Source organism: Polypterus senegalus, chromosome 18 (genome assembly GCF_016835505.1).
Source record: "Polypterus senegalus isolate Bchr_013 chromosome 18, ASM1683550v1, whole genome shotgun sequence".
Taxonomy (NCBI): Eukaryota; Metazoa; Chordata; class Cladistia; order Polypteriformes; family Polypteridae; genus Polypterus; species Polypterus senegalus.
Window position 1 is genome coordinate 79,804,731 of NC_053171.1, and position 27,273 is coordinate 79,832,003.

The window sequence follows — 27,273 nt, forward strand, 5'->3', positions numbered from 1 at the left end:
AATCCTGAGCAGTGCACTACTGTACCTTTTCAGAGCAGCAGTGGCTGAGACAGTGGGCTTTAAAATATAAGGTTTTCCCATGATCACTTGTTATGTGACCCTCCGTGCTTCAAATATAGCAATCTACAAATAGTGTGTTATAACTGTGTACCCAGTAAAAGATGCTCTTTGAAATAAAGTGTGTTTGTCTTGGCTTATTTTAGACATTTGACTTTTTGATCTCCAGTTCAGTGTTTCTGTGTTGATTTTTTTTTTTCCTTCCTTTCCACTCAATACGCTGAAAAGGCCAAAGCCATGAAAGAAACCAACTCATTGATAACGAGGCAACAGTCTGTTCATGATTTTGCTCCTTAAATAAAGTTTAATTTTGTTGTGATTATACTATTTCTTCACACTTATATTTGAAATTCTAGAAGTTGGTTTTTTTTTTATTATTATTTTACTTCTGGTTCTGCAGACTTAATTTCACCCATCATTAATTCTTCTCTTTTTTTTCTCCATACAGAGACCAAGTTTTGCCTCTGTCCCAGGTGGCCCTCCTCCACCACCAGGAGCTCCTGGTGGTCCCTTGCCTCCACCACCTCCTCCTGGGGGCATACCTCCTCCACCACCCCCTCCTGGTGGAATGCCACCGCCACCTCCCCCACCCCCTGGTGGCCCTCCTCCTCCTCCAGGGCTACCCTTCCTTGGAGGGGCACCTCCTCCGCCAGGGGCACCTCTTGGTCCTTCTTTAAAAAAGAAGAACATTCCACAGCCATCCAATCCTCTCAAGTCTTTTAACTGGGCCAAGCTGCCAGAGGTAAGTGTTACAGAATCGCTAGAGATTTTGATCGATTAAAGACTGTGACTTAAATTATGTGTACTACGTTGTACAGAGAAGCATATTATTTTTCAAGAAAAGCTGAAGAATGTCCTCTTGAGTGAATTAGTCTCAACTGTTTTTTGTAACCTGGCACTATGCGTATTTTTATAAAATTAGAGTATGATATAGACAGCCTGCTAAATTGAAGGTGCTCCAATAAAAGCTACTATTTACTCACTATATGCTGTAATAGACTTGCAAATCTATAAGGACTCTTAAGTTTTCAAATGTTACTGGAAATAATGTTTGTTCACCTTTTTCAAATCTATATTTGTATTGTAAACTCACCTACTCAAGAATAAATAATTTTAAAGATGTAATAATTCTTATATTTTAAAGTCAAAACATCAAATATGCAGCTGATCCAAATGTGTATACTGTGTAGTCTGGATAGGTCTGAGGTTTCACAAGTGATAGAAATTTCCCAAATGAGATGTATCCACCTCACCGCTGCTTTTACCAGTGCACCACTCAAGTCACTCTCACAATTTGTAGATAAAAACACAGTTGCATAAAATTATATGGAAGTGTTTGGATCCCCCTCCTTCTCACCATCTAAAGAAAAAGCATGTTTGTCAAAATTCATCATCTCGGCAACAAGGCGATTTCAGAAGAATGATGATCATAGGGTGACACTCCCATGCCCTGAGAAACAGCACCTCTGGTGAAGGCCGCATCATACTAAGCTTCTCATTAGAATGGGATAGGCTACTTTCTCAAATTAAGGAAAATGGGTTGGGCGTAGTACTGGAAAATATTACATGGGTGCTTGTGTGAATTTGTTGGAAAACCAGGGCTTGAGTGAAGATTCACATTTCGTTTGAGACAGTAATCCAAGATGGAAAGTCAAAGCAACATTGGATTCGCTCAAGAGTAAAAAGGTGAATGTCTGTGCATGGTCCACTCAAAGTTCGAACTGTGACTCCATTAAGTACCTAAGGCATGATTTGAAAATTGTGTCTATGAGAAAGCACCCTTGAAACGTAACTGAAATGAAGCAAATTTATATCTTGAAAAGTCTTAACAAAACTATGGGATAGAATTTGTTCCTCCAGGTATTAAGTTTTGGTATGTGACTATTATATAGTATTTCAGTTTTTCACTTTAATGTATTTGTCATCATCTAGTTTTCTTTAAAATTTTTCTTTGCTTTGGAGTTTGCATTTACAGTAAAACTGATTTGAACAAGACATAGACAAATCACTAATCCAGCAATGTCTGCAAACATTTGCAAGTTTTAATTTTTTTGATTTGGTGTTGAGTTGATTTTATGATATAAGCAAGCAAGATTAAGTTAGACAAAGAATAGTAAGAATTTGTTACACACTTGTGATGGCAGCACCATTTTTATTTAGTTATATCAGACCCTCCTTGTTAAAACTCAGCATTATCAACATCTTAACTGGTTACTAATGGTTACTAAAAATGGCTACTACACTCATAGAAACCAAAGACTTAGTCCTTTAAGTTGCAAACTTATGTGACCACTTGTGGGCACCACAGAGCTCCAGGCTCCAGACACAACTGCACAGACACGATCCCAGGTTCAAATAAGTGTTTTATTATTCGATAAAATGCATTTCTACTGGTATCCAATTTCAATCACAGTTCATTTCCTTTTAGTCTCCTCCTCCTCCACACCCCTCAAGCACGTTTTGTCCAAATCTTCCTTATGCTGAACCCGGGAATACTCCCAGTGCCACAACATTGCATGGCAGAAGCACTTCCAGGGCCATATGGAAGCTCCATCATCTTTTGTCTGCACCCACTGGTGGCACCCAAGGACCCCAATAGGGTTGCCCTTCGGACGTTCATGTCTCATGCAACCTTGCAAGTGTCTAAACTGGAATTATGCCAGAGGAGCACTGCTATCTATCTTTCTGGGGAAGGGAACTGTTCCTGGCAGGCAGTTTCTCCCAGTCCATCCATTATCTTTCACTCAAACTGGGAAGAGAAATTGGAACCTTTCCAACAGGGTTGCACATCTAACCATGCTCGTCTATCCATTACTGCTGCCCAGCCAGGTAAGACACCACTCTCTGTTCCAGCTGGGATGACATTCCATCTGCTCAAACAACTGTTACACTTAAACCACATCCTCAGTGCTGTCTTGACCATTCAGAAAATGCAAATATCATTTGTGTGTTTGTCAAATTCTTGCACAGTTATTGAAAGTCAGAAAATCCGTGGAGTGTGTGAAGTGTAACCTGAAGGCCATCACAAAAACTCTATATGGGGTGGCCAAAAATGTATGTTACAATATTATTAAAAATAGTTGTTGTTATGGTATATATTACTGTATAATCGAAGTACAGTACATAAACTTTTCAGACAGAATCCAGTTTAGGTCCTTCTACTTCCCAGTTTCATAGGTGAACAGTGGGTAGTTAAACAGTAATTGTTCTTTTCATAAGGGCCATTTTAATCAACTAAAGTAGTAATAGTCTTAATAACAATAACCTGTATTTAAATAGCAAGTTTGCCACGCTCAAAGCACTTCACAGAATTTCAGAATGAATAACGGGGGAAAAGCAGAAAAAAGACCAAATACACAACAATGGATAAAACATTATATTTGTATAAAACACAAAATAAAGATAAACACAGGAAAAATAAAAATTTGAATTACAGTAACAGACAATAAGCCAAAAGTAAGTTAAATGCCTTCCTAAGCCAATGAATTTTTAGTTGTTTTGTAAAAGAATGATTTGAGTCAGCTGATCTAATTAATTTCTAATCAAAATATCCATACAAGACAAAATAATAAAAAAGGAACTGAAAAACAAAAAGCATATATTACACATACCATTAAAACGACGTGGAAACTTTGAAAAGGTGTACTGCATAGTTGTTACAGTAAAAAATAAAATTAAAGCAAGATTGACAAAAAAAGTTTCAAAGAGCTTCCCAATTCAATCTCCCTATTGAACAAAAACAAGCAAGTTTAACTGGACTTTAATATTGCCAATTAAAACATCATTATGAACGAGAAAATTATATATATACAGACAAACCAAATAAAATTTAGTTCTCTATTAATTGTATACTGCCTTGGTAAGCCCTAATATACAGCCAACTAAAGAAACCTTTCATGTGTGTTACACGACCGATTTTCAAACTCCTCATTCTATAGAAATTGATGTTGGTGGTCAGTTTTTTAAAAAGATACTCCAATGAAGAAATCTCATCATTTATATTAATCAAATGTCTCCCACTCTAACTTTGAAGGCATACAGCATTTCACCATACATGAATAAAAATAATCAAATAACCATTCTCTGTTTTTTTTAATCGGCTTGTTAAAAGATTACACAAGTGGGGGAATGATCCTCTTCAAAGCCTGAAACCGTTATCTAATCTATAAATAATTTCAGAGCGTTAAAGGGGGCTGTGACAGTCTGGGTCATCTCCATGCTCCCAGGGTGTTTCCGTAATCGCTGATTGTTGTAAACTGAGATGAGGACACACACAGTCAGCAAGGGGTTGGTGCAACAGCGTTCAGTGCTTTTATTAAAACCAGAGCAAAATGTTCACAAACAAGTGCAGTGCTTCAAAACTAGTCCAGAAATAAATAATCCATAAAATCTAAATGTGTTGAGTGGAGGTTAAAATATTCCATAAATAATTTCCATAAAAACAAGTTTAAAATTAAGGGTAAACATCCTGTATTAAAACCATGAGCCTTGAAGCTTCTGTCTAAAAGCCGACATTTCCTCGGCTTACCATTTATTAATTTTTCCTCTGCACAAGGGGACGTACACCGGCAGATGCAGACAACTCTTAAACCAGCTTGGGTCCCTGTTGCCCATCCATTGACGTTCTCATGGCGTTGTGCCAAGTTTTGCTCTTTGCTCTCTCCACACCACAGTGTGGTTGGCTTTCATGGGAGCCTCTTGGAGCTCTTGATCGCTCCTGCTTCAAAGAGAGCAGTAACAGCCCCTCTGTCCCCTTCTTAAACATTTGGCCCACCTGCTTCCCTTCACATACCGCAGCAGCTCCCATCCTGTTCCTGCCCTTTTCCCCATTCCTTAAACCTCAATTCATCATTATTCTTTTCTTGTTCTTTTTTTAAGTCTCTCTCTTTCTATCTCTTTGATGTACAGTCTCCCTATATAGCCCTGATTGGGGGTGCAGGTAATATTCTTCACCCACTTTGTGTTGTGAATGAGCCACCTGACTGACCCGCTCACATTTGTACGTGAATTCACGATCACCCAAGCACCCTGATCAACCCCGGAGCGGCATCTGCATACACACGCCTGAACCTGTTCCGAGTCTGCACGCTTGGGGACCCAATTATTTATTTAAAAATCATGATTTACCATGAACCTACTATCTCAGGGATGGGTATGGATTGCCTGGTGGGAGAGGACAGGGATCCTCTTCAAAGTCAGAAAATGCGATCATAAGCAGTTGTGGAGGACATCAGTGAATGGTGTAGATGTGCGCTGCGAAATGTGCCATCTGCGTCAGAATGTTAATGAACTGTCCACTCTCCAACATGTATGTTCTCTTTTGTGACAAGTAACAAAGGCTGTTTCTTCATGTCTTCATTCTAATAAAAATGATACAGGAAAATTCCTGCCAGTTGACAAATTTCTACTGGTGTCTCATTGGCATTGGGATTTCACGCACCACAATAGACTGTTCACCATAACTAGATGATTTTACACAAAGATACTAATGTGAAAATGTCAATCATAACATGAATGTACTGTTAACAGAAAAGGGGAAAAGTAATTATTTATATTTTTATGATTGCTAATAGACCTGTGACCAAGACTATTTCAATTTCATGCCTTGTAGCATTAAGAGTGATGTTTAGCACTCCATGATGAAGTAAGCATGTGACTAAAAGTGCTCCAACAGAGCACCTCTCTTTTCCACAACAGCTTCCAGATGACCTCTAGAAAACATAATGCAAGTTGTCAAATATACCGGTAGGAATTTTACTTGGATTGACGGTCTTCAATTTTTTACATAAGTAAAAGTGGTCAGCTCTGTGATGCGAAGTGGCAGATTAGGATAATGCTAGGACTCCATTTTCTATCTTCTTTTTGGCGGACCCTTGCCACCTGTCTGGTTTGTAGGTTAGATGTATATGTGTAATAGAAATGGGTTTTAAAAATTAATAAGCTGATAAAGCAATTAGTTGATTCTAACTTTCATACAAAATAAAATAAGTAACAGTGCACTCATGGCATAACATTTCAGGGGTGTTCGGAAACTGGATAGGTTGGTTTGAAAGTTGGAGCATTTTAAAAATTTCCAATCACGTAATCAAAGAGTTTGTTATGACAACATTTCTTATTTATTTTTGCAACAATGAGGCATGTTCAAACATAATAGTGATAATAGAATGTATTTACAATATATTCTTGATGTGCCGAAAATACCATTTTCAAATATTAGGCTGAAATTGCTTTCACAAACAACAGATTTCAATGCAAGTGATGGAAAAAAATAATATGGCATCATCAGTTGTTGAATATGGAGCATGTGTGTCCAACTGTAGATGAAATTTCTTAAAAATAACATTTTTCAAAGAAATAAGTGATGAAAAATTTAAATCTGTGCGAAAGTCTCAAGCTAAAATTGTTGGATGCATCCAAATACAATAGATATTGGACCTTTATAGCACTATGCTGATAAATGACAGTAAAAAAAAATATTGGGTTATTATAATCTTTAGATGATGTAACCTTGTTTTTAGTACAACAGTAATAGGGAGTATGTGATTAGTCACTGTAGCATAAAGTGTTACAGAGCCATCATTCATACATTTCTACATAAGTCAAGTTGCCTTTATTTACTTATTTTATTGATGTATTTATTTATTTAGTCATTTATTCATTCTTTCACGGACATAAATGTCACATCACTTACCCGCTTCAATTTTAAGGAGCAGGAGAAGTGAGTTGCTGTGACTGAGGTTTGCAAAAGATGCTGGACAGCTGTAGAGACGAGTATGGGATGGACCTGAGGTAGAAGCAGACTATTAGACTAATAGAGATCTACCCCTACATTCTGGTGCAGCAAGAGAGAGTGATGAATAAATAAACAGTATCATTACTACTGAATAAACAAAGTGTGTAATTATTAGCAAATTGAATCAATGAATACATATCTAATGTTGTACATCCCTGGTAACACTTGGTCATCCATCATCTGACCCTGCCCCATCCCGTGGCCTGAGCGAGGTGCTTCAGCATGCTACTGCAGGAGTCTCATTGTTTTGCAGTCAGCAGCAGCTGTCAATTGAGTAAAGTTTATGTAACTGATCTCAAGCTAAAACTGAAACAGTATACTTGTTTGTGATTGAATATGCGCAGAATGTCTCTCTGTTTTGAGATAAACGATTTTGCAAATTCGCCCGTGCTTTTCAGTTTGAAATTTCAAAAATGAGCACAGCACTCTGTTTTGGAGATATCTCAACAAAAACATTGGATGAAATTTTCAATGAAGAGTAAAAGTGTGCCAGATTTCAACAAATTCTCTTCATTGGGATCCAAGACAGATTGACAGACAGATATGACTATTTCTCTAAAAGCTTTTTGCATTATATGTAAGTGAGTCTAATAAAATGCCATATTTGCACATCTGATGTTTTGCACTTGCTTTCATTGTTCAAAAGTGTCCTTTTTATTGAGAAGCTGTTCCCAATTTGTGTGAATAAATGATTTCACTTCCACTTTAAGCCAAGTACTTAGTGTGTTTTGAAAAGTACTAGTTATGTGTGATGTACTGTTTTCCATGTTGCTTTTCGCTTTACGATGGTACCGAGACCCCCAGTTTCTTACACACTAATTTTCAAGGAGACCTGACAACAGATATATTGATGTACTGCTTGTGTAAGGTGTTGAACATTTCTAAATATTCTCTAAGCAGTGTTAAACTGTTGTCTGGCGTATAATCCCTTTCATTCGCCCTTTAACCAGTTTGCTATTGTTATTTTAGTGTCAGGTGTACTTGTATCATAGCCAATACATAAAACCGTTAACTGACCACTGTACTCATTTTCTTATATCTGCAGACCAAACTTGATGGAACAGTGTGGACAGATATTGATGATGTTAAAGTATTTAAAGTGCTTGACCTTGAAGACATCGAGAAGACATTCTCTGCTTATCAGAGGCAGCAGGTACCCAATATGGTTAGCTAAAGGTTTACAGTTGTGAAACGATTGTGCTACAGTGTTTTTCACTTAAAAACTGGCTTTGGTATTTTGAAATGCTTTGAAAGGCTGTTTAGCATTCTTCTTTTTATTAACCTCTCAGATGCTTATATGCAAATATGAACTTTCTCAGCATGTTATATGGACATGCATGATTAACCGTAGTTTTTTATTCAAAATCATTACTGATCTGTAGAGCATGACACAGATGTATATAATACTACTTTTTGCAGCTCACACAATATTCAGAGTGAACACAAATAGGTTATCCTTGATTTATTATTAAGATTGTTTATCGTTAGATATAGGGAGAAAAAAAGAATCATTTAATCCCACAGAAAAAGTTTCATGTGTTTGAAAACTTGAATTCAGTTTACTGTGCAATATTATGACCAGTATAAACTTGAATTTCTTAACCACTATGTTCAAAATCAGATCTTATATTAACTACTATAGCATGGGTCCAATATTTCAAGCTATTGCTTTAGCTGTGTATATAAGAATATCTGGCGTACCAAAGTATTTAGAAGATTTTTCCCATGTTCACTGAGTTTTGCGACATTATTTTAGTGTATTGTTGCATTTTATATCAAACATTTAATTTTAATGTTGTTTTGGATGCTAATTTTGTTTGTGTGGTTCTGTTGTAAGAGTAATATTTTACTTAAATGAGGCTTGTTTTAGATCTGACATCCTTGTGCATTTCATGATTCGCTTTAGTCCAGCTGGCAGAAAGCTGAATCCAAGTCTGTAACAGAAGAGCTTGTTTCTCTAAGGTCCAGTCTGCATTCTTCCTCTGCAGGTTCTAGTTAATCTTTTTGTTATTAGCTAATGCAGAAAGCCAGAAAATGTATAATGTTAAAAGGTTCACTCAAGCCAGAATTTATTTCTTCTAAGGGCTGGTCATGCTACAATAAATCTGCTTATGGTTCTTAGTTGATTAAGCCTTTTTTTTTTTTTTTTTTTTTTAATTATAAATCGTAATGCAATGCTTAATGATTTGCATGGCTCCACTCTTCATCACTCAGTGATCATGTCTTGGTCAATGCATTTCATAATAATACCACCACATTATGTTTGTATGTTTTTGTATTGATTTGCTATGAATGGCTATTCATTTGCTTGATTTGCCAAACTACCCTATTTTAATGAATGCTGCTTCTTCCCTGCTTCTTGCCTGCATTTTAGGACTTCTTTGTGAACAATAACAGTAAACAGGTGAGTGATACCTAACTCCTGAACACATTTTTGGGTTATTTAGTAGTAAAATATGTTTTGGAAGTGGAGGTTGGGTTATAATGACCAAATTGCTTTAACCTTGTAAAATGACTAAATGAATCTGTAAAAATGTAGTTCTGTGTCTTAGGATGATAATTCCTGGAGTGTAACTTACTGGTAGTGGTAATGGTAGTGGTGCTGGTGATGGTGTAGGGGCCTTTGCCATGCAGTCACTGTCTGGGATCACTGGAGATTTGAATGATCAGTTTTCATATTTCAAGATGGTTTGTGGCATGTGTCAGAAGAGGCACCATAAATTATGACCTGACTGTCTAGTGAAGAGCTGACATGAACATGGCACCCTTCCTAACCTCCTTTACTAAACTCTTACAAAACCGGGCCTATGTCTCCTACAATCTTAACATCACACCTGCTTTCTCGTCTTCTCTTTTGTAAAGAGCTGGATAGATTTAGATTAATTGTTGCATGAAAATATATTTCTCATCAAATACCATGCACTTTAAATTACAAAGTGAGAAGCAATGTAGATGCTGAATTATTTCTAAGAATTGCAGAACATGTGAAGTTTTATAAATAATGAAGTAGTTGTTCATCAAAGGTAGAATACTAAGAATAGTTATGACATGTTTTAGCTGAACTAGGTCATCAGAATCTTTTTGTGGTGATTGTAGCTTAGTCAGTAAACGTGTAAATTGGTGACCTGCTCATCTTGCAACCAAGTCACAAATTTGTAGGATGTGAGTTTGCTTATTTATTTCTTCTTCACTACAGAAAGAAACTGAAAATGATGATACGTTGGGTTCCAGAAAAGTCAAGGAACTGTCAGTAATTGACGGTAGAAGAGCACAGAACTGCAACATCCTTCTGTCAAGGTCAGGTTTGTTTTGTATTCAGGTATCTACAATTCATGTTCTCCAGGAAAGCCTACTCTGACTCAAAGCTAAGTACCTAAGTAGCCCACTTAGCAGCTGCAGTGAGGTCTACGATTAAGAGGCAGTGGTATTGTTGATTGAGGCAGGACCCAGAGAGCTACTAAATGTTACATATTCTTATTTAAGAGCTGGACAAGAGCACTGTAAGCTGGTGGCAAGTCATGATACTGCCTCTGTTCTAACAGACTCTGGATTTTGGCTACATCTTTATATTCAGAAGATGTACTTCCTTCTGTCTGCCTCCTGCTTTCATTATTTTGAAGGCATGAGAACAGTTGTGCCGAATGAGCCATATTTGGTTGACCACGCTATCCAGGACAGGTTTGGTTTTTTTCCCCTCCTGTAAATGATGCAACCTTAGATATGTAGCGCAGAAGGTACTCCATTGGTTATGGACGTAATATTTTGGGAAACGCTGTTTCTTTCTTGTGAATGCAGTGACAATCACTAAACCGTCCTAAGCATATGTGCAGAATGACAAGTGTCATTTCTTGGCTTACATACCTGTGCAAAGGCTGTATCAGGTAAAGACTTCAGGTTTCTTTTAGGTTTTACTACACAGCACAAATGATTTTTTATGTCACATTTGTTAAAGTTCTAGCCCTTGTAAACATCTTCCCAAAGTAAAACTATTCCAATTCTAAAGGATCAATAATGAAAAAGGTAATTTCAGCAAACAAGCAGTGTTCTTTTTGTGGACACACAGTTTTCATATCACTTAAGAATGACTGTTTTGTGCTTAGGATTGTATGTGTAGTACATAGTGCAATGTTTATTTAAATTGGCAAACAAAAATGAATGTGGGAAAACAAATAACAGAAAGAAAGTGCTCTCTGTGCAACTTGTAAAATCACTCCTGGGGGCTGTAAATAAGTGGTGCCAGGGCCCAGATTATACAGTATTTATTTAATTTTAATTTTATCATTTATTATATTTAATTATTATAACTGGGTAAAAGAGGCACATAAAGGTGTATACATGTTTGAGCATCCTTCATCAAATATAAATGTTTATTGTATGTGCTAGTGAAAGGAGGGTAACACAAGAACTGCAAGGCATATACTTGATCATGACATATCTGTTAATTTCAGTGCACAAACACTGTTTATTTGCCGAGTTTAACAGATTAAGCTTTATTATAATATTAAAAAAACACAACAGAAATTCTGAGATGTTTTCATTGAAGTTCTTTGTCCACCTGGACAACTCTTCTGCCTATTGTTGGTACATTAGTGCTGGCTAGAGCTAGCGACATCTCATCCTTCCTCTTTCTTATTGATTCTCCTCCACCTTTGACACAGTTAGCCATCAGATGCTCTTTGCGAGCCTCTCTGGCCACTGCATTAGTGAGACTGCTCTCAGATGGTTGGAATCCTACCTCTTGGGCAGATCCAACCATGTGTCTTGGAAGGTAGAGATGTTAACATTGCACCAGGCACATACAGGAGTGTACTAGCAATCAGTGCTGGTCCCTCCTTTCTTCTCTCTGTCCACCAATTCACCAAGCCATATCATCCAGTCCCATGGATTCTCATATAATTGTGTGTCTGATTCTTGGCTGCTCCTGTCATTACCTCAGCACTGAAGTCTCAGCTTGATATCTCCAGTTCAACTTGGCAAAGATAGAACTCCTTGTTATCCCAGCTAGTTTGTCAATTCAACACCCTGTCTCTATAAAGCCTGACTCGTTATCACTATCACATATGAAGTCAGTAGCCATCCTAGCTATCCTTCATTGACGCCATCCACAACATCAAGTGTGCAGCACAGCACTTGGTCTAGTCATTGGCCTTCTCATGTCTGGCCCACAGCACTCCATTACTGGCATGACTACCTGTGTGCACTACCAAGCCACTATAGATGATTCAAAATGAAGTGGCATGTCTTATGTTCAACCAGTCAAGGCAGAAGCGTGTCACTTGCCTTTTCAGCCCACTCCACTGGCTCCCTATTGCAGAACACATTAAGTTAAAATCCTTTATGTTTGCCTGCAGTTAGTGGAACAGCACCTATTTATATGGAGGCACTCATGGAGTCCTGTGCTGCTTCTTGCTCTCAAATCTCAATCCAGACATTTTTATGTGTAGTTGCTATGTGGTGGAACAAGCTGCCCACCTACATCCAAACTGCTGACTTTCTCGGTGTTTTTAAAAAGCTTTTGAAGACTCTGTCTCTGTCTGTCTAATTGATAATGGTTTTAATGTTCTTTGCCACAAGACTGGTTAATCTTAGTTACTTTCTGTTTTGGTTTAGAGTTCTTCATTTGTGATGGTAATTTTTGTAACCTTGTCCTGTACCCAGACTTACGTTTACTCGATTATGTTGACCTCTTTTGTAAGTAAAATGTAAAATTAGTGTAACTGTATTAACTGATCTGCGGTGGATTGGCACCCTGCCCGGGATTGGTTCCTGCCTTGCGCCCAGTGTTGGCTGGGATTGGCTCCAGCAGACCCCCGTGACCCTGTGTTCGGATTCAGCAGGTTGGAAAATGGATGGATGGATGGTATTAAATGATTCTAAAAACTGACTGGTTTCCATAGTCATTGGATCCACTGATGGTTTAGCAGCATTTTTAATCAGATACAGTCATGCAGTACTTTCTGTTTTTGGTCCTTTTGAAGACTCCTGCTGTAAACAAGTCAAAAGATGAAAACACCATGGCAGAGTATTTTCATAGATAACAGGATGACAATTTAGCCCCTTATTTAGATCCAAACATCATCCTCCCATCAAGGATGACTGCAGGTTAGAGCTGGAATAGTTAGCAGCATCAACATCTTCTTGTGTCTTTTTGGTCTTTTCCTACTTAACTCTGTAACTTCCTTATTATAGTGTTTTATGCTAATGTTGCTTGAATGCAGTTTGTTTTCTTAGATTATTGTTAACAGTACTAGGGATTTTTTTTTTTTAATTTGCTGTTGAAAAATGCAAGAATGTATAAAATATTTTATGTTATGAGTTGTAATAGGAAATGGTGGCTAATTGTGCATTAAAAAAATTAAATTCAGCATCATTAGGCTTAAATGTGACAACATCAGGCTGAAATTACAATTTGAGAATAGTGAAACAAGGCTGACCTGCAGTGTTAACCTGTTGCATACTCAGTAAAGTAATGCTGTTGTGAACTTGGACCCGGACACAGACAGACGGACATCGTTGGCTCCACCACACACTGTTTATTTACAAATTGGACGTGCACAAACCCCAGTGCCTCCAGCACCGATTTCCCCCCCAATGTCCAGGCCACACAGTCCTGTGCCTCTTTTCCTCCTGGCCGCCTCCAGTCCTCACTCCAGCTCCGTCCTCTTCCACCCAACTTCCACTGCTGACTGGAGGGAGGCGGCCTCTTTTATAGGAACCCGGATGGGCTCCAGCTGCTTCCCGCAAACTCCGCGACACACCCCGTGTGGTGGAAGTGCCGGCTGCGCACCCGGAAGCCGTCCGGGTGTCCCCTGTCATCTTCCCCCCGGCACTTCCTGGTGTGGCGGAAGTGCCGGGCTCCTGGGATATACCGGCATCGGGGCACCGCCTGGCGGTGGCCACGGGTTCCGTAAGGGACTGGGCTTCCAAGCCCTTTACCCGAGGCCTCCAGTATAACCAGGACGGATGCCCCCTCGCAGTCTGGAGCAGGCACAAGCCCTCCTCTCGTCCTCCTGGGTGTCCCAGCCGGGGACCACACTGTATATTTTGTTATTCTCTAATTAATTGATTAATTAATGAGGTTTGTCTCTATTAAATGTGTTTAAATGTGGAATGTGCTTTACACCATTGAAATGTGTTCTTTCCCACATTTTTGTCATACCATGGATAAAACAAAGTAAATTTTCCTTTTAGTAGCTTTGGTCATGAGCCCGGCCACAGGGAAGAGACACTGTTTTGCCTGATTCTTGGATTTGGTATTTTGACTTGACATGTCTTGTCCGAACAGACCTTCAAATGTTATTTTGTGATTGCACGCATTGGTTGCCAGTCTCTACATGTTATGCTTGTGAATTTAAATATCCTTTGGACAGAAATTCCTCACTTTATTGGCTCTTAGTCATAATTACCAGCTACATTTTTATGCAACTTATTTTGCATCATCACCTAAGCCATATGTGCTCTCACACTTGCCAGTTTTTTTTTTAGGAAGCCCAGAGGATTCTGGGTCTCCACAGAGCCTTTCCCATGATGTAAAGTTCCTGGGGTTGGATGAATACTTCTGTGCATTTGTTTGATTCAAGTTTGATCCCCTTTTTGGAAAGTAAAAAAGGTTCCCTGTTTGAGAATGTATTTGCTTGACAGCTACTACCTCCACACCGTGCACCTCACTAACTCCCATTGTTCAGTTCTATTGCTGGCACAGAGTTTGTATTATTAAATAGTGCTTATTTAAGCACATTCTTTCCCGCAAAGGCATTCCAAGGCCATTTCTTTGCTGCTTAAATTAGATGTGCAGTACTCTACCAAGTATGGACAATTTGACTTCAGAATTAAGGAATTCACTATTTATGTAAGTTCTTGAAACCCCAGAAATCATTTTTCAAACCTGATGATGTGTTTAAATGTGTGCCTGGGCCAAAAATCCCTTGTTAACCTTTTTCTTATGGGGATATTGTTTGCCTAGTCTCCTCCTCTGTACAGTTTTTCCCTCATTTGTTTCCATGGTAGCTAACACAAACAGTCCTCGATATTATTATTATTTTTTTTTTCTTTTTATAGCTTCCCAGATTTCATGTACACTTATTTTATATTGCTCTGGTTAAAGCTATCGCTTGTCTTTTCTTAATTTCCTGTCTTCAGTGGCAGATATTCCTGAAAAGGCAGAGTTGTTAACAGTTCAGAACTTGGATTCTGCCAAGTCTTGAATTATGTAAACCTGTTAACTGAATAAGGTGTGAGATTACTGGTTGGACCAAGTATTACCAGGCATACCTAGAAGACATAAATAGTTTAAGGGCTGATTGGGGAAAGAGTGAAAAAGGCCCACTGCTTGGTAAGAGAGGAAACATTGCCAGTAACCATTGTAGCTATAAGACTTTAGATGTGTGGTATAGTGGTTTGAGTGCTGGACTTTAAAGCTAAAGTTTAATGTGAAAATCAGTTTAATGTGTGCCAAGTATGAAATATTTATAGTGAGTGACTGTTATTTATCCTTAACATACAGGGAGTGCAGAATTATTAGGCAAGTTGTATTTTTGAGGATTAATTTTAATATGGAACAAACACAGTGCTATCAGTCAATCCAAAATGTTAATAAACCTGAAACCTGAATGTTTCACAACGGAAATGTGAGTGTGAACATCATCAGGGGAATACATATGTGCGCACAATTATTAGGCAACTATTAGTGTGCAGATTTATTATGCAACTAAAGGAAAAATGAAAATTTTCCCATCTCACTTGTTTATTTTCATCTGTTATAGTGAGAATAATAAACAAACACCTCAAAATTTACAAATAAACATCTCTGACATTTCAAAAAAAATCAATCAATCAATCAATGACCAATATAGCCACCCTTCTTTCCAATAACAGTCATAAGCATTTCCATTCATGGAGTCTGTCAGTTTCTTGATCTGTTGACGATCAGCTTTTGTGGAGCAGTGACTACAGCCTCCCAGACACTCTTCAGAGAGGTGTATTGTTTTTCTCCCCCGTAAATCTAGCGTTTAAGAAGTGCCCACAAGTTCTCGATAGGGTTTAGGTCAGATGAGGAAGGGGGCCATGTCATTATTCCTTCATCTTTAAGGCCTTTACTGGCTGGCCACGCAGTGGAGAACTTCGATGCAAGTGATGGAGCATTGGCCTGCATAAAAATCATGGTCTTTTCCTGTATCACTGTTTGAAGAAAGTGTCTTTGAAAAACTGGCAGTAGGTTTGGGAGTTGATTTTGAGTTCATCTTCAATGCAAAAGGTCCAACTAGCTCATCTTTAAAAATACCAGCTCATACCAGTACCCCACCTCCACGTTGGAGTGGAGCTCTGTGCCCATTACTGATCCACAGGTCCATCCATCTGGTCCATCAAGAGTCACTCTCATCTCATCGGTCCATAAAACCTTTGAAAAAATCTGTCTTCAGATATTTCTTGGCCCAGTTTTGACGTTTCAACTTATGTTTCTTGTTCAGTGGTGGTTGGGTTTCAGCCCTCCTTACCTTGGCCATGTCTTTGAGCACTGAACACCTTGTACTTCTGGGCACTCCAGGTAGGTTGCAGCTCTGGAATATGAAAGTACTGGAGGATAATGGGTTCCTGGTAGCTTCACGCTTGATTCTTCTCAAATCTTTGGCAGCTAATTTGCGTCTTTTGTTCTCAACACGTTTCTTGCGACCCTGTTGACTATTTGCAACAAAATGTTTGATGGTTCTGTGATCACACACCAATATCTTAGCAATTCCAAAAGTGCTGCATCCCTCTGAAAGACTTTTTACAATTTTTGACTTTTCAGAGTCAGTTAAATCTCTTTTTTGGCCCATTTTGCCCGAGGAAAACTAGCTGCCTAATAATTCTGCACACCTTGATATAGGGTGTTGATCTCCTTAGGCCACACCCTCCCTCATTACACAAATACACATCACCTGACGTGCTTAAATCCAATAAGCATTCAAGTTAATACAGCTTGGAGTTGGAATATACGCATTAAAAATGATGATATGGTCAAAATACTCACTTGCCTAATAATTGTGCACACAGTGTATAGTGTATATGAAAAGCAGTTAGTCCCTTGGATGTTTAGTATCTATAAAAAGTTTTCACCCTTGGGTAGTTTTCACATTTAACTGTTGCAAAACTTTGAGTCACAGTGGATTTAATTGGCCTTTGTTTGACAGTGATCAACAGAAAAAGTCTATTTATTGTCAACATAAAAACATCTCTGCAAAGTAATTAAATTAATTTCAAATATAAAACACAAAATAACTGATCACATAAGTAATTTAGCAGCCAGCAGATTGCCCTGAAGGTGGGTGAGGCTGGTTGCATGATTGACCGTGACCTGTCGCATAGGAATGCTAAACTGCATTCCATATATCCGAGAATATTCGTAGTACACCTTGGGAAGGTTCAAGAAGGCAAGCAGAGGCTCTCAGAGCACTGGATAAATAGAAGCTTTCACAGAAGATGGCAGTCTTTAGTGGATTGCAGACAAAGACAGTTTATGCCAGTGGAACACAATCAAGGCTCCAGTTGAACGAACAGGGTAAGAACAGCTGTGGCTAGTTGCCATTTGGTGTCTGCTGTTGTACAAGTTGTTTCCCGCAGCCATAACAGCAGGAAGGTAGAACTTCTCAGAGTGCGATCTGTTATTGTTAAATAAGCATGCCTATTCTTGAGGTTAACTGTCATTTGGTGTGTGTCTCAATCTTTCCATGTCAGCACTCATTACAGCATTTACCCCATTTAATATGACACTACCAAATCCTCACTGATTCAGCCAGTTGGATTATGAAGCTATGGTCTAATGAGACCAAATTAAGCTTTTTGGCTGTCAAAACCAAACACTGCACATTATCAGACACTCATAGTCTCCACCGTAAAGCTTGGTGATGGCAGACTCATGCTGTTAGGGGTGTTTGTCTGCAGCAGCATCTCTTTATTCATATAAAATGAATGCAGCAAAATTTAGGGAAATCCTGGAGGAAACTCTGATGAAGTTAGCAAGAAACTAGCTCCTTGGGAGATTTCTTTTTCCACATGATGACAATCCCAAGAATAAAGCCAAAGCTCTACTTGAATGGCTTTAAAACAACAATGTTAATGTTCTAGAGTGGCTAAGTCAGACTCCAGATCTCAGTCCAACTGAGAATTTGTGGCTGGACTTGATACAGGCTGTTCACTCACGATCACCATGCAGGCTGACACAGCTTGATCAGTTTTGCCAAAACAAAAGTGAAAAAATGGCAGGGCCCAGAGGTGCAAAGCTGATAGAGAGAGGCCAGTGCACACAGACTCAACATTGTCATGGCTGTGAAAGGTGCATCTGCTATATACTGACATGAAGGTGGTGAATACATTTTCTGTGTTTTACATTTATTTAGACTCTTTGCAGAAATCTGTTTTTACTTTGCACTGATGAGTCTTTTGTTGAAGAGTGTCAAAAAAGACCAATGAAATCCATTCTGATTCAATGTTGTATAACAGTAAAATGTGAGAACTTCTAAAGGGGTGAGTACTTGTTATAGGCACTATAGAAGTCATTTTTGGTAAAGGCATCTTTCAAATAAACAACAATACAAGTAATTCTGTATGCCATATTTTCCTCCATGTAGCAGAGACATGTCGCTGTCATGGTCTAATTTGTAATTTCAGCTAGAACGTCTTGGAGGTGCTAAATAAGAGCGCTTCAGTGCATATTTACGGTTGGCAATTTACAGTCAGGAATGCAATAGTTTAAAAAAAAAAAACCATACACATACGTACACTATAGCACACCAGTGTACTTTTATATGGCCACAAAAGAAAGAAATGTCAGTGCAGGAAGTGGAATTGGAGAAGCTGGAGTAATATAGAGATAAGAAGAGAAGTTGTCTAGGAAGGTGCAAAGTATTATCTAATTAAGCCTGCTGCAGCTGCACATCTTTTTTTTTTTTCCTCATTAAACTAAGTAAAAGACACTTCAGTCAAGAGTATACATATCAGTACAACATCCCAGACAGTAAAGTTTACAATTAGGATGCATGATATTCACACAGTGCCCTTTTCTCTATTTTTGTGTGAAAGGTTTTACCTTGAATTTTTACTAAACGAAGATACTTTGCCTGTGAAATCATTTTGACGGATCATTTTTTTTGCCAGAATCCCTCAAAGCATACTAAAGCTGCAGAGCTTTGGTAATTTTGGGTAAACGCAGCTGCAATTTTTCATCAGAAAACTGTATGCTTATCCAATTTTCGTACTATAAATGGGTCTTTCAGTCCCTGCTAGCAATGGAACCTATTCTAAACAACAACTATGTTCTGTCTCATATTATGTTACAGGGGGTATTGGTACTATACCATTATCTATGGCAGTGACAGAAAATTCTATTCTATTCATATTAAGCAAACACTAATATGAGTTCAATTTAAAGCATTTACTTTCTAAGACTGGCTCTTACATTTTTGATCCCTAATTGTTTATGCAGGAGCAGAGACAATTTCTATGTTTTACTTCAATAAGAGACACAAACTATACTTTACACTAACTATGGTTTTCAAATCACTAGCAAAAAAAAAACTGCAAACAATGATTTAAGAATTTCTTATTTCAAACATTGGCTGTTTCTTGAAGCAGGCACAGTTTATTCACGGGTCTGTCCAGTGTGCTGGTTTGGGTCTGCACACAAACTGTTGTGACTGCACCTTTGGCATCTGACATTGTCTTGATGACTCAACCCATTACCCAGGAATTGTGGGGTGCAGCATCATCTACAATTAAAATCCTGTCTCCTGGTTCAAAATTTCTTCTTCTTTGGGGTGTTTTTGAAGTACTGGCAGATAGACTTTAGACCATCTTTTCCAAATTAAGTCGGTCATGTGTTGAAGAGCTAGATCTCTGATCACTGATATTCTGTTGGCAACAAAGATCTTGAATCGAGTGTTTTCATTGAGTAGAAGATCTTTGTTGCCAACAGAATCTCTTTGATCAGAGATCGTTCACGACCTTCACAGTGGAAATAATGTAGCATCTGGCTTAACCGGGCTCCAGTACACAACAGTGCTCTTTCTTACCCCACATACATAAGCTTTGCCCCATACAGGTGTAAACAAGATACACAGACGCAGACAGTTATGAACAGGCAGACAGCACTGTATATCATCCTGTAAACAAAGCATGGTCTTGTTTTTGAGCACACGGAGAAGTTCAGAATGGTCTCCATTTTCAAATATTTTTCCACCCACAGTTAAAGACTTTTACAGACAATACAGAAAAGCAAACAGCCTTGTGAGGGAAAGAACACATGCACTTTAATGATAAGTCTCATCAGAGGTATGTGCTGGAGCAGGTTTAGGCATGAATGAAAGAGGAATGGTCAATTACTGTGGTATGTTTAATCGTCAGTAATCATCAGCAGTCCTCAACTTCAGGCTTTGTCTCGGGATAGCAGTGGGCTGCTCTGAACCTGTTAGCCGAGGGGGTCTCATTAGGGTTTTATAATACTTCAGGTGGCTAAACATAATGTCAGTCTTGTATTCCCTGAGTTTAATGATACCAACACAGTGAACAGTCAAGGAAAGGGCACTGCCAACATTGTCTGAGCAGTAAGTGATTATAGGGATGCCTTCTAAAGTATCTCATGTTATTAAAGAATGTGTTAATTTAGTTGCTTTAAAATTCTTGTGAATTATTTTAGGAAAGGAGAATGTTCCCCTGTATTTGGAAGCAAGCAACTTTGAAGAAAGCTATGGTACTTGAAAATGGCTTGAAAAAGGTTTCTTTCAGGAACATAGTAGATCATATATATATATATATATATATATATATATATATATATATATATATATATATATATATATATATATATATATATAGGACTGTGGAGGTAAATGATTAACTGGCTCACAAAAGGTGCATCCCAATTTTTGTAAAATCCTGATTCATTTGTGTTTTTCTTTTTTTTTTGTGTGTTTGTTTGGACTTACAAAATTGGAACAATAAATCTGATAACCCTGTAATACTAAATATATCAACCGCTAGCAGTTAAAATGCTAATTTCAAAAATAAGAAAGGTGTAAGTATCCATCCATCCATCCTCTTCCGCTTATCCCAGGTAGGGTCGCGGGAGTAGCAGCTTAAGCAGAGAAGCCCAGACACCCCTCTCCCTGGCCATTTCTTCCAGCTCTTCTGGGAGAATCCCAAGGTGTTCCCAGGCCAGCCGGGAGACATAGTCCCTCCAGCGTGTCCTGGGTCATCCCCGGGGCCTCCTCCCGGTTGGACGTGCCCGGGACACCTCACCAGGGAGGCGTCCAGGAGGCATCCTGATCAGATGCCCGAGCCACCTCATCTGACTCCTCCCGATGCGGAGGAGCAGCGGCTCTACTCTGAGCCCCTCCTGGATGACTGAGCTTCTCACCCTATCTTTAAGGGAAAGCCCAGACACCCTGCGGAGGAAACTCATTTCAGCCGCTTGTATTCGCGATCTCGTTCTTTCAGTCACTACCCATAGCTCACGACCATAGGTGAGGGTAGGAGCGTAGATCGACTGGTAAATTGAGAGCTTTGCCTTACGGTGTAAGTATTACACAAGTAATGAATACTACAGCCAATAGACATCACCGCTGTGAAGTGAATGAAGCAATCAGCCTCAGCAAAGCTGTGTACACGCTCTCCAAAGTTACAGATAACATTATCATTGGTTAACATTCTTCTGAGTGATGATTGGACAGTTTCATTAGTTAGGGTTAGAAGGAGGGAACATGCTGTCCCATTAGTGACCTTAGGTAAGAATTAAAAAAAAAAAAACAAAAATGAAGAATGATGGCTGAGGAAAGCCAAACACTCGTATCTGTTCTGACAATGCACCCTCTGCCAGAGAAGAACTCGACTCAGAGTCATTCTGAAAAAACCTCTGCACTGCCCATGGTAGTGCGTTATCAGTTCCAAATCTATGAAGCAGGTATGGGGGGGACACAAAAGGGAAAGCAAAAGTAGGCCTACCAAGCTGTCAAGACCAGAAAAAAACAAAAATACATACGTGTACTTGCGCCCCCAGCGCTGCCTTTGAACACATGCCCAGTATGCCAGGAACATTGCCACTCCAGAGAGATTAGCATTAAAGCCAGACAAAATGAATATGCTGCTCGTCTTGGCATGGAATCTGTCATTATGCACTGGTGGTGTGTTCTTTGTTTTTTGGGGTTTTTTTTTTTAATATATAATTGCACTTATGATTCATTTTTAAAAGTTGTTACAAATTGTAGCCTTTTATTCATTTATTAATGATATCGTAATGGTTAATTTTTATTAAAAAAAGCATTCCCAGTGACAACATCTATATAACTATCTACCTTTTTTCTTTGTTTTTTGTCAGTTATGCACACTCCTATTTACATACTGTATATACATACATACATACATACTAATTAATTTCCTGTTCTAAAATCAATACAGAATCTCTGGTCCATGGAGAAGAGTGCATTGTCTATTCTCCTCTCATTTATACAGTTGATCCTGCTCACCCAGCTTTTTGTGTTCTTATGTTGTCAACACACTCCTGAAATGTGTGCTCTAAGCCATTTTGACATTCTTAAATTTGGCAACTGTTGTCACTCCACACTGATGTTATCACCCCGGGCTCCACAGAAACAAGTGTCTTTATCCAGCCTGTTATCCCATTTTAATCCTGAAACCCGCCCATAGCTCAGCACATCTTTTTAGGACTTGATTTCAGCTGACCCTTATCACCTGTGGGTGTTTAGTTCCTTCCAAATGTAACATAGCAGGTTATTTTAAATACTTTCATATTCACATTATTATTGTTTTTTTCTTGTATGTTCAGGAGTTGTTTGTTATATTTCAGTACTGTACTTGTTGAGTTTCTGTAAAACCTAAATTTCTATTTGGAACAAACAAAGCACTATCTGTCTGTGTGTCTGCCTGTCACTCTGTCAAAATAGAGCCCACTTTTCCCCTTGAGAGGAGCAAATATTTCATGCAAAAAACGAACAACCTTGTGCCATCTGTCCTTCATCTGGATTATACAAAACCTAGATGATGAGACTCCAACAAACCAGAACAATATGCTGTCACACATCAATTTACAAACCAAAATAAAAAAATTAAATTTCAAGATGGAATAGAAAATTTTAAAATTCATGTTAAAATTGCACAACACAAGCATAATTTACACACAAGTAAACATTAATAGTATAAATTGACAATACACTGTAAACGGGATGAGTGCAATTATTATAAGAACATAAAATATTTGGCAGATGAGAGGAAATCATTCAGTCCATCGAGCTTGATTGTTCAGATAATAGGAAAGCTCTCTCGATATCTCATCAGATTCCTCTTAAAGGTTATCAAGGTTTCTGCTTCAACCACATTTCTCTGTAGTTTGTTCACCACAACTCTTCATGCAAAGAAGTGTTTCTTGGTTTCAATCCTAAATACACTTCTTGTTATTTTCCACCGATGTCCTTGAGTACGTAATTCACCCTTAAAGTAGATCCAGCAACATTCTTTGAGATAAATTTATCAGTGCCTTTGAGGATTTTAAACACAAGGATTAGGTCCCCATGTAGTTTCCTATGCTTAACCCCCTAACTTTATTTACAATTATATAAAAAAGAAATGTGTGTTTTTGCTGTCAAGCAGATGATAAATTAAGGGGAAATTTGTTAATTTGAATATAGCACACAAGTGAACAATAAGCTGGCATGTATTTTTATCTTAGCACAACTTTCCTCAAATGTGAACAATTTCTCGAAATTAGCTGCCAAAATCCACATGCACGGCCACACCAACACTTCGCTTCCATCAGGTGGATTTAGTTTCCACTACAACTACTAGATGGCATGAACAGTACTTCGAATACGATCCTTGGTACATACTGAATGCGTATCGATTGGCATTGGCGGGATACATATGCCACCTCAGCTGCATTTAGGCTGGAAGCGGTTTGTAGCGATTTTACGACAATCGCCTACAAGGGGTTAAGACTAAACAGGTTTAATTCATGAGTCTGTCAAAGTAGGACATGTCTAAGTCCTGAGATGTGCATGTGGTTGCTCTCTTCTACACATGTCTTTCTTGTAGCATGGTGACCAGAACTGTAAAAAAAAATACTACAGATATGGTCTCACTGGTGCATTATATAGTCTGAGCATCACATCCCTTGGTCTAAATTCAACAGTTTTTATAATAAAGCCTAACATTTTATTTGACTTTTTAATTGCTTATGCACATTGCTTAGATGATGAAAATGTATCAACATAAACCCCTAAATCCTTTTCAAAGATGATTTTCTTCAGGACAGTGTCTCCCTAATATTGGATTTATGATTGACATTCCTTTGGCCCACATGTAGCACTTTGTGCTTTTCTACATCAAACTGTGTCTGCCATTCCTCCAGTTTTAGTATTTGTTATTATGGAGATTGAAATTAGAGAATACAGTTAAAAGCAGATTGATTCAAATTCTAGTGGGATGAGGCACTGCAGGTTTTAAGCTTGATCTAAATATATTCACTATCGGATTTCCCCAGTCAGACTTAGGCTGTGAGTTCCAAAGAACTGGATCTACAAGGATAAAGGAGAACGTTTTGAAAACAAGTCTCTATAATAAAGTGAGAAGGGTGGCCTAACGTCTGTTGGAAATTACCAGGTTTAGAAGTCAATATCAGGGTTTTGAACATAATTAAATATTACTCGGGATGTCAGAGTAGTCATGATACTTATTGGGTGATGTGTTAATAAGCTCTGGTAGTAGCACTTTGGACATTTTCTAATCAAGTGATGCTACAAGCATGGAAACCGTTGAAAAGGGAATCACAGTGTTCTAGTCGAAATATGAAGAAAGCATCATAAGAGGAACAGAATTATGGGATTCTTGCAGTATTTTCTAAGTACTATAAATTTGCTTTAACTGCAGAGTGATGAATTTCTGTATTTTATTTATTTATTTAACACCTAGCTGTGGTTCCAGTTTTACCATTCATAAACACATCAGCCATCCCGGACAGCTACCTTTCTCCCTTCTCTGTTCAAGTCAATGTTACACGGCCATTGGCACTCATACCACTTGATCTGAGGACATTTTTTTATCTACAGGACTTAAGACCACTCATATTGACAGTTGCATTACTGTTTTATTCATATGTAGCCTGATGTTACATTTAATATGGATTTGTATTCATTGTCTGTTGCTAGCCTTGGGCTGGGGGAGACATACAAGCAGGAGTTTCATTGTGCTATATACACATGACAATAAACTTGAACAGTAACAGCAATGGTAGTTAATCTGAAATGGAAGTTGAATGTTCATGTTTGTATTTGCAGTTGAAATGCAAGCTTCAAATTTTTCTTTTTTAACTTTGTCTGAATAGAAATCGGTACGTTTTTGGTTTATCAACGTGGAACTTGTTATTGGCGGTGTGTACTCAACTGTTCACCATTTTCTGCTTGTTAAACAATTATACCACGTCTTTGGAATTTACTGAAAGCTTAATAAAAAATAACACATCAAAGTTCCACTTTCAAGTGTCCTATGCCACACATGGAACTATTCATGCAGCCGGCAGAATTCTGAAGTCCTGGTGAAATATCTTTTAATGAGTTCAAATTTTAATATGAATCGTTCTTATCTCAGTTATTGGTTCAGGTGACAGCCACTGCGTACACCACAGCCCCATATACTCCAAACTAAGCGTGTGGCTCAAATAATGACAGAAGGATTCCTGGAATTCATCACTGCCTTTGGAAAACCACCCAAATGTGCATATTTCTTCAAAAATATGGAAATGAATCAAAAGCTGGTGCCCATCTAAACAACTCCAACCACAGTACCACCTGCTTCAGTTGAGTTTATGAGTAGATTAAAAACAGAAAAAAACTTCAAAGCAACTATAAAAATCTCAAGTTTAAAATGCAACACTAAAAGAAAACTTTCCATCACGTTCTATTAAGAAAGACTAAACCAAGGTATGTAGGTTTAAGTAACAACATGAGAGGAGCAGGCCTCATGCTGCCGAAAAATCTTTTGGTAAAATAAGTGTGTGAAGTGCACACCTAACTCATAATGTCTGTTGGTTTAACATCAGCCCTTCAACCCACCAAGACCATTTTTCATTGTAATACGTAGCTTCAGTTTTAACACAGCTCTGAATGATCTTTCCAGCTTCATTTGTAAGTATAAAGACATTCTCACAGAGGCTGCCTTTGTTGTTTCTTGGTACTTCAAGCATTGCTGTCCCAAAGTACTGTTAGCGTGCTTGTTTCTTTGCCGGAGAAAATAACATCCCGAATCCCTGCTATAGTATCATTAAAAGAGAGCTCTGATCCATGGCACATCCGAGCTTTATTTAATGTGACAACATTTCTGTCTTCTGCTTCCTGTTTATAAACGAATGCTGAAGAGCTTCCTATCTGATTAAAATTGTGATGTGTTGGAAAATATCTGAATGGAGTACATTTACCGACTCCTGCACAGATCTTTGGATCCACTCGGGTTCAGTTGTGACTTGTTTTGTATACTGTGTACAAAACAGCGTGCCTGTCAAGAAGATTCAGTTATTTTTCAGATCAAAGACCCTAAATGCTGATGTTTTCTTCAGACCTGAAATCATTAGTGTTGCGTTTCATTTTACAGAAAAAACAGACCTGACCTTGAGGTGGTTGTCTCACAATTAAAATGCAACATAAGGCCACTGTTTCATGACACATGTCACACAGTCTGCAGGCTATATCGCTCGCTAGCGGGAAGGGGAATGTCAGTGAAATCAGTAACACAGAGAGCTCATTTCCAAGTGCACTGAATACATTTAACTGTCAGTCTGAAACACAAAACACAGAATATTTCTTCAAGACACTCCTTCAGAATGCTTTGTTCAACCACACTTTGTTTTCAGTCTATCCTGTTCAGACCTTTTTCATTTTCTACAAACTTGTTGTGTTGTAGATTTGATTTTAAATGGATTAATTTTCCATTTTTGCCCATCACTAATAATGTTGTTATGGGTTATTGATTGTAGATTGATGGCAGAGTTCAAATGTATTAAATATATAAACAGAGTTCCAGTGTATGAACTGTATGTATATAAACAGTCTGTCATTATCCAACCTGCTATATCCTAACACAGGGTCACGGGGGGTCTGCTGGAGCCAATCCCAGCCAGCACAGGGCGCAAGGCAGAAACCAATCCCTGGGCAGGGCGCCAGCCCACCACAGGGCACACACCCCCACACGCTAGGGACAGTTTAGGATCACCAATGCACCTAACCTGCATGTCTTTGGACTGTGGGAGGAAACCCACGCAGACACGGGGAGAACATGCAAACTCCATGAAGGGAGGACCTAGGAAGTGAACCCATGTCTCCTTACTGCGAGGCAGCAGCGCTACCACTGCGCCACCGTGCCTCCCTGTATATAAACTGTTTATATAAATT

The 27,273-nt window shown here is 38.5% G+C and overlaps 1 protein-coding gene across 3 annotated transcripts in view; it reads left to right on the plus strand.

The window, feature by feature from the left end:
* Positions 1-27,273, plus strand: part of daam1a (dishevelled associated activator of morphogenesis 1a) — a 305,416-nt gene that overhangs the window by 227,351 nt on the left and 50,792 nt on the right. For 2 of the 3 annotated variants that reach the window (XM_039741919.1, XM_039741918.1), the window contains exons 14-17: positions 506-799; positions 7,896-8,003; positions 9,225-9,254; positions 10,047-10,147. In XM_039741919.1, coding sequence (XP_039597853.1) covers positions 506-799; positions 7,896-8,003; positions 9,225-9,254; positions 10,047-10,147 — 533 coding nt within the window. The remainder of the gene's footprint in view (positions 1-505; positions 800-7,895; positions 8,004-9,224; positions 9,255-10,046; positions 10,148-27,273) is intronic. The other variant, XM_039741920.1, reaches the window with a different exon arrangement.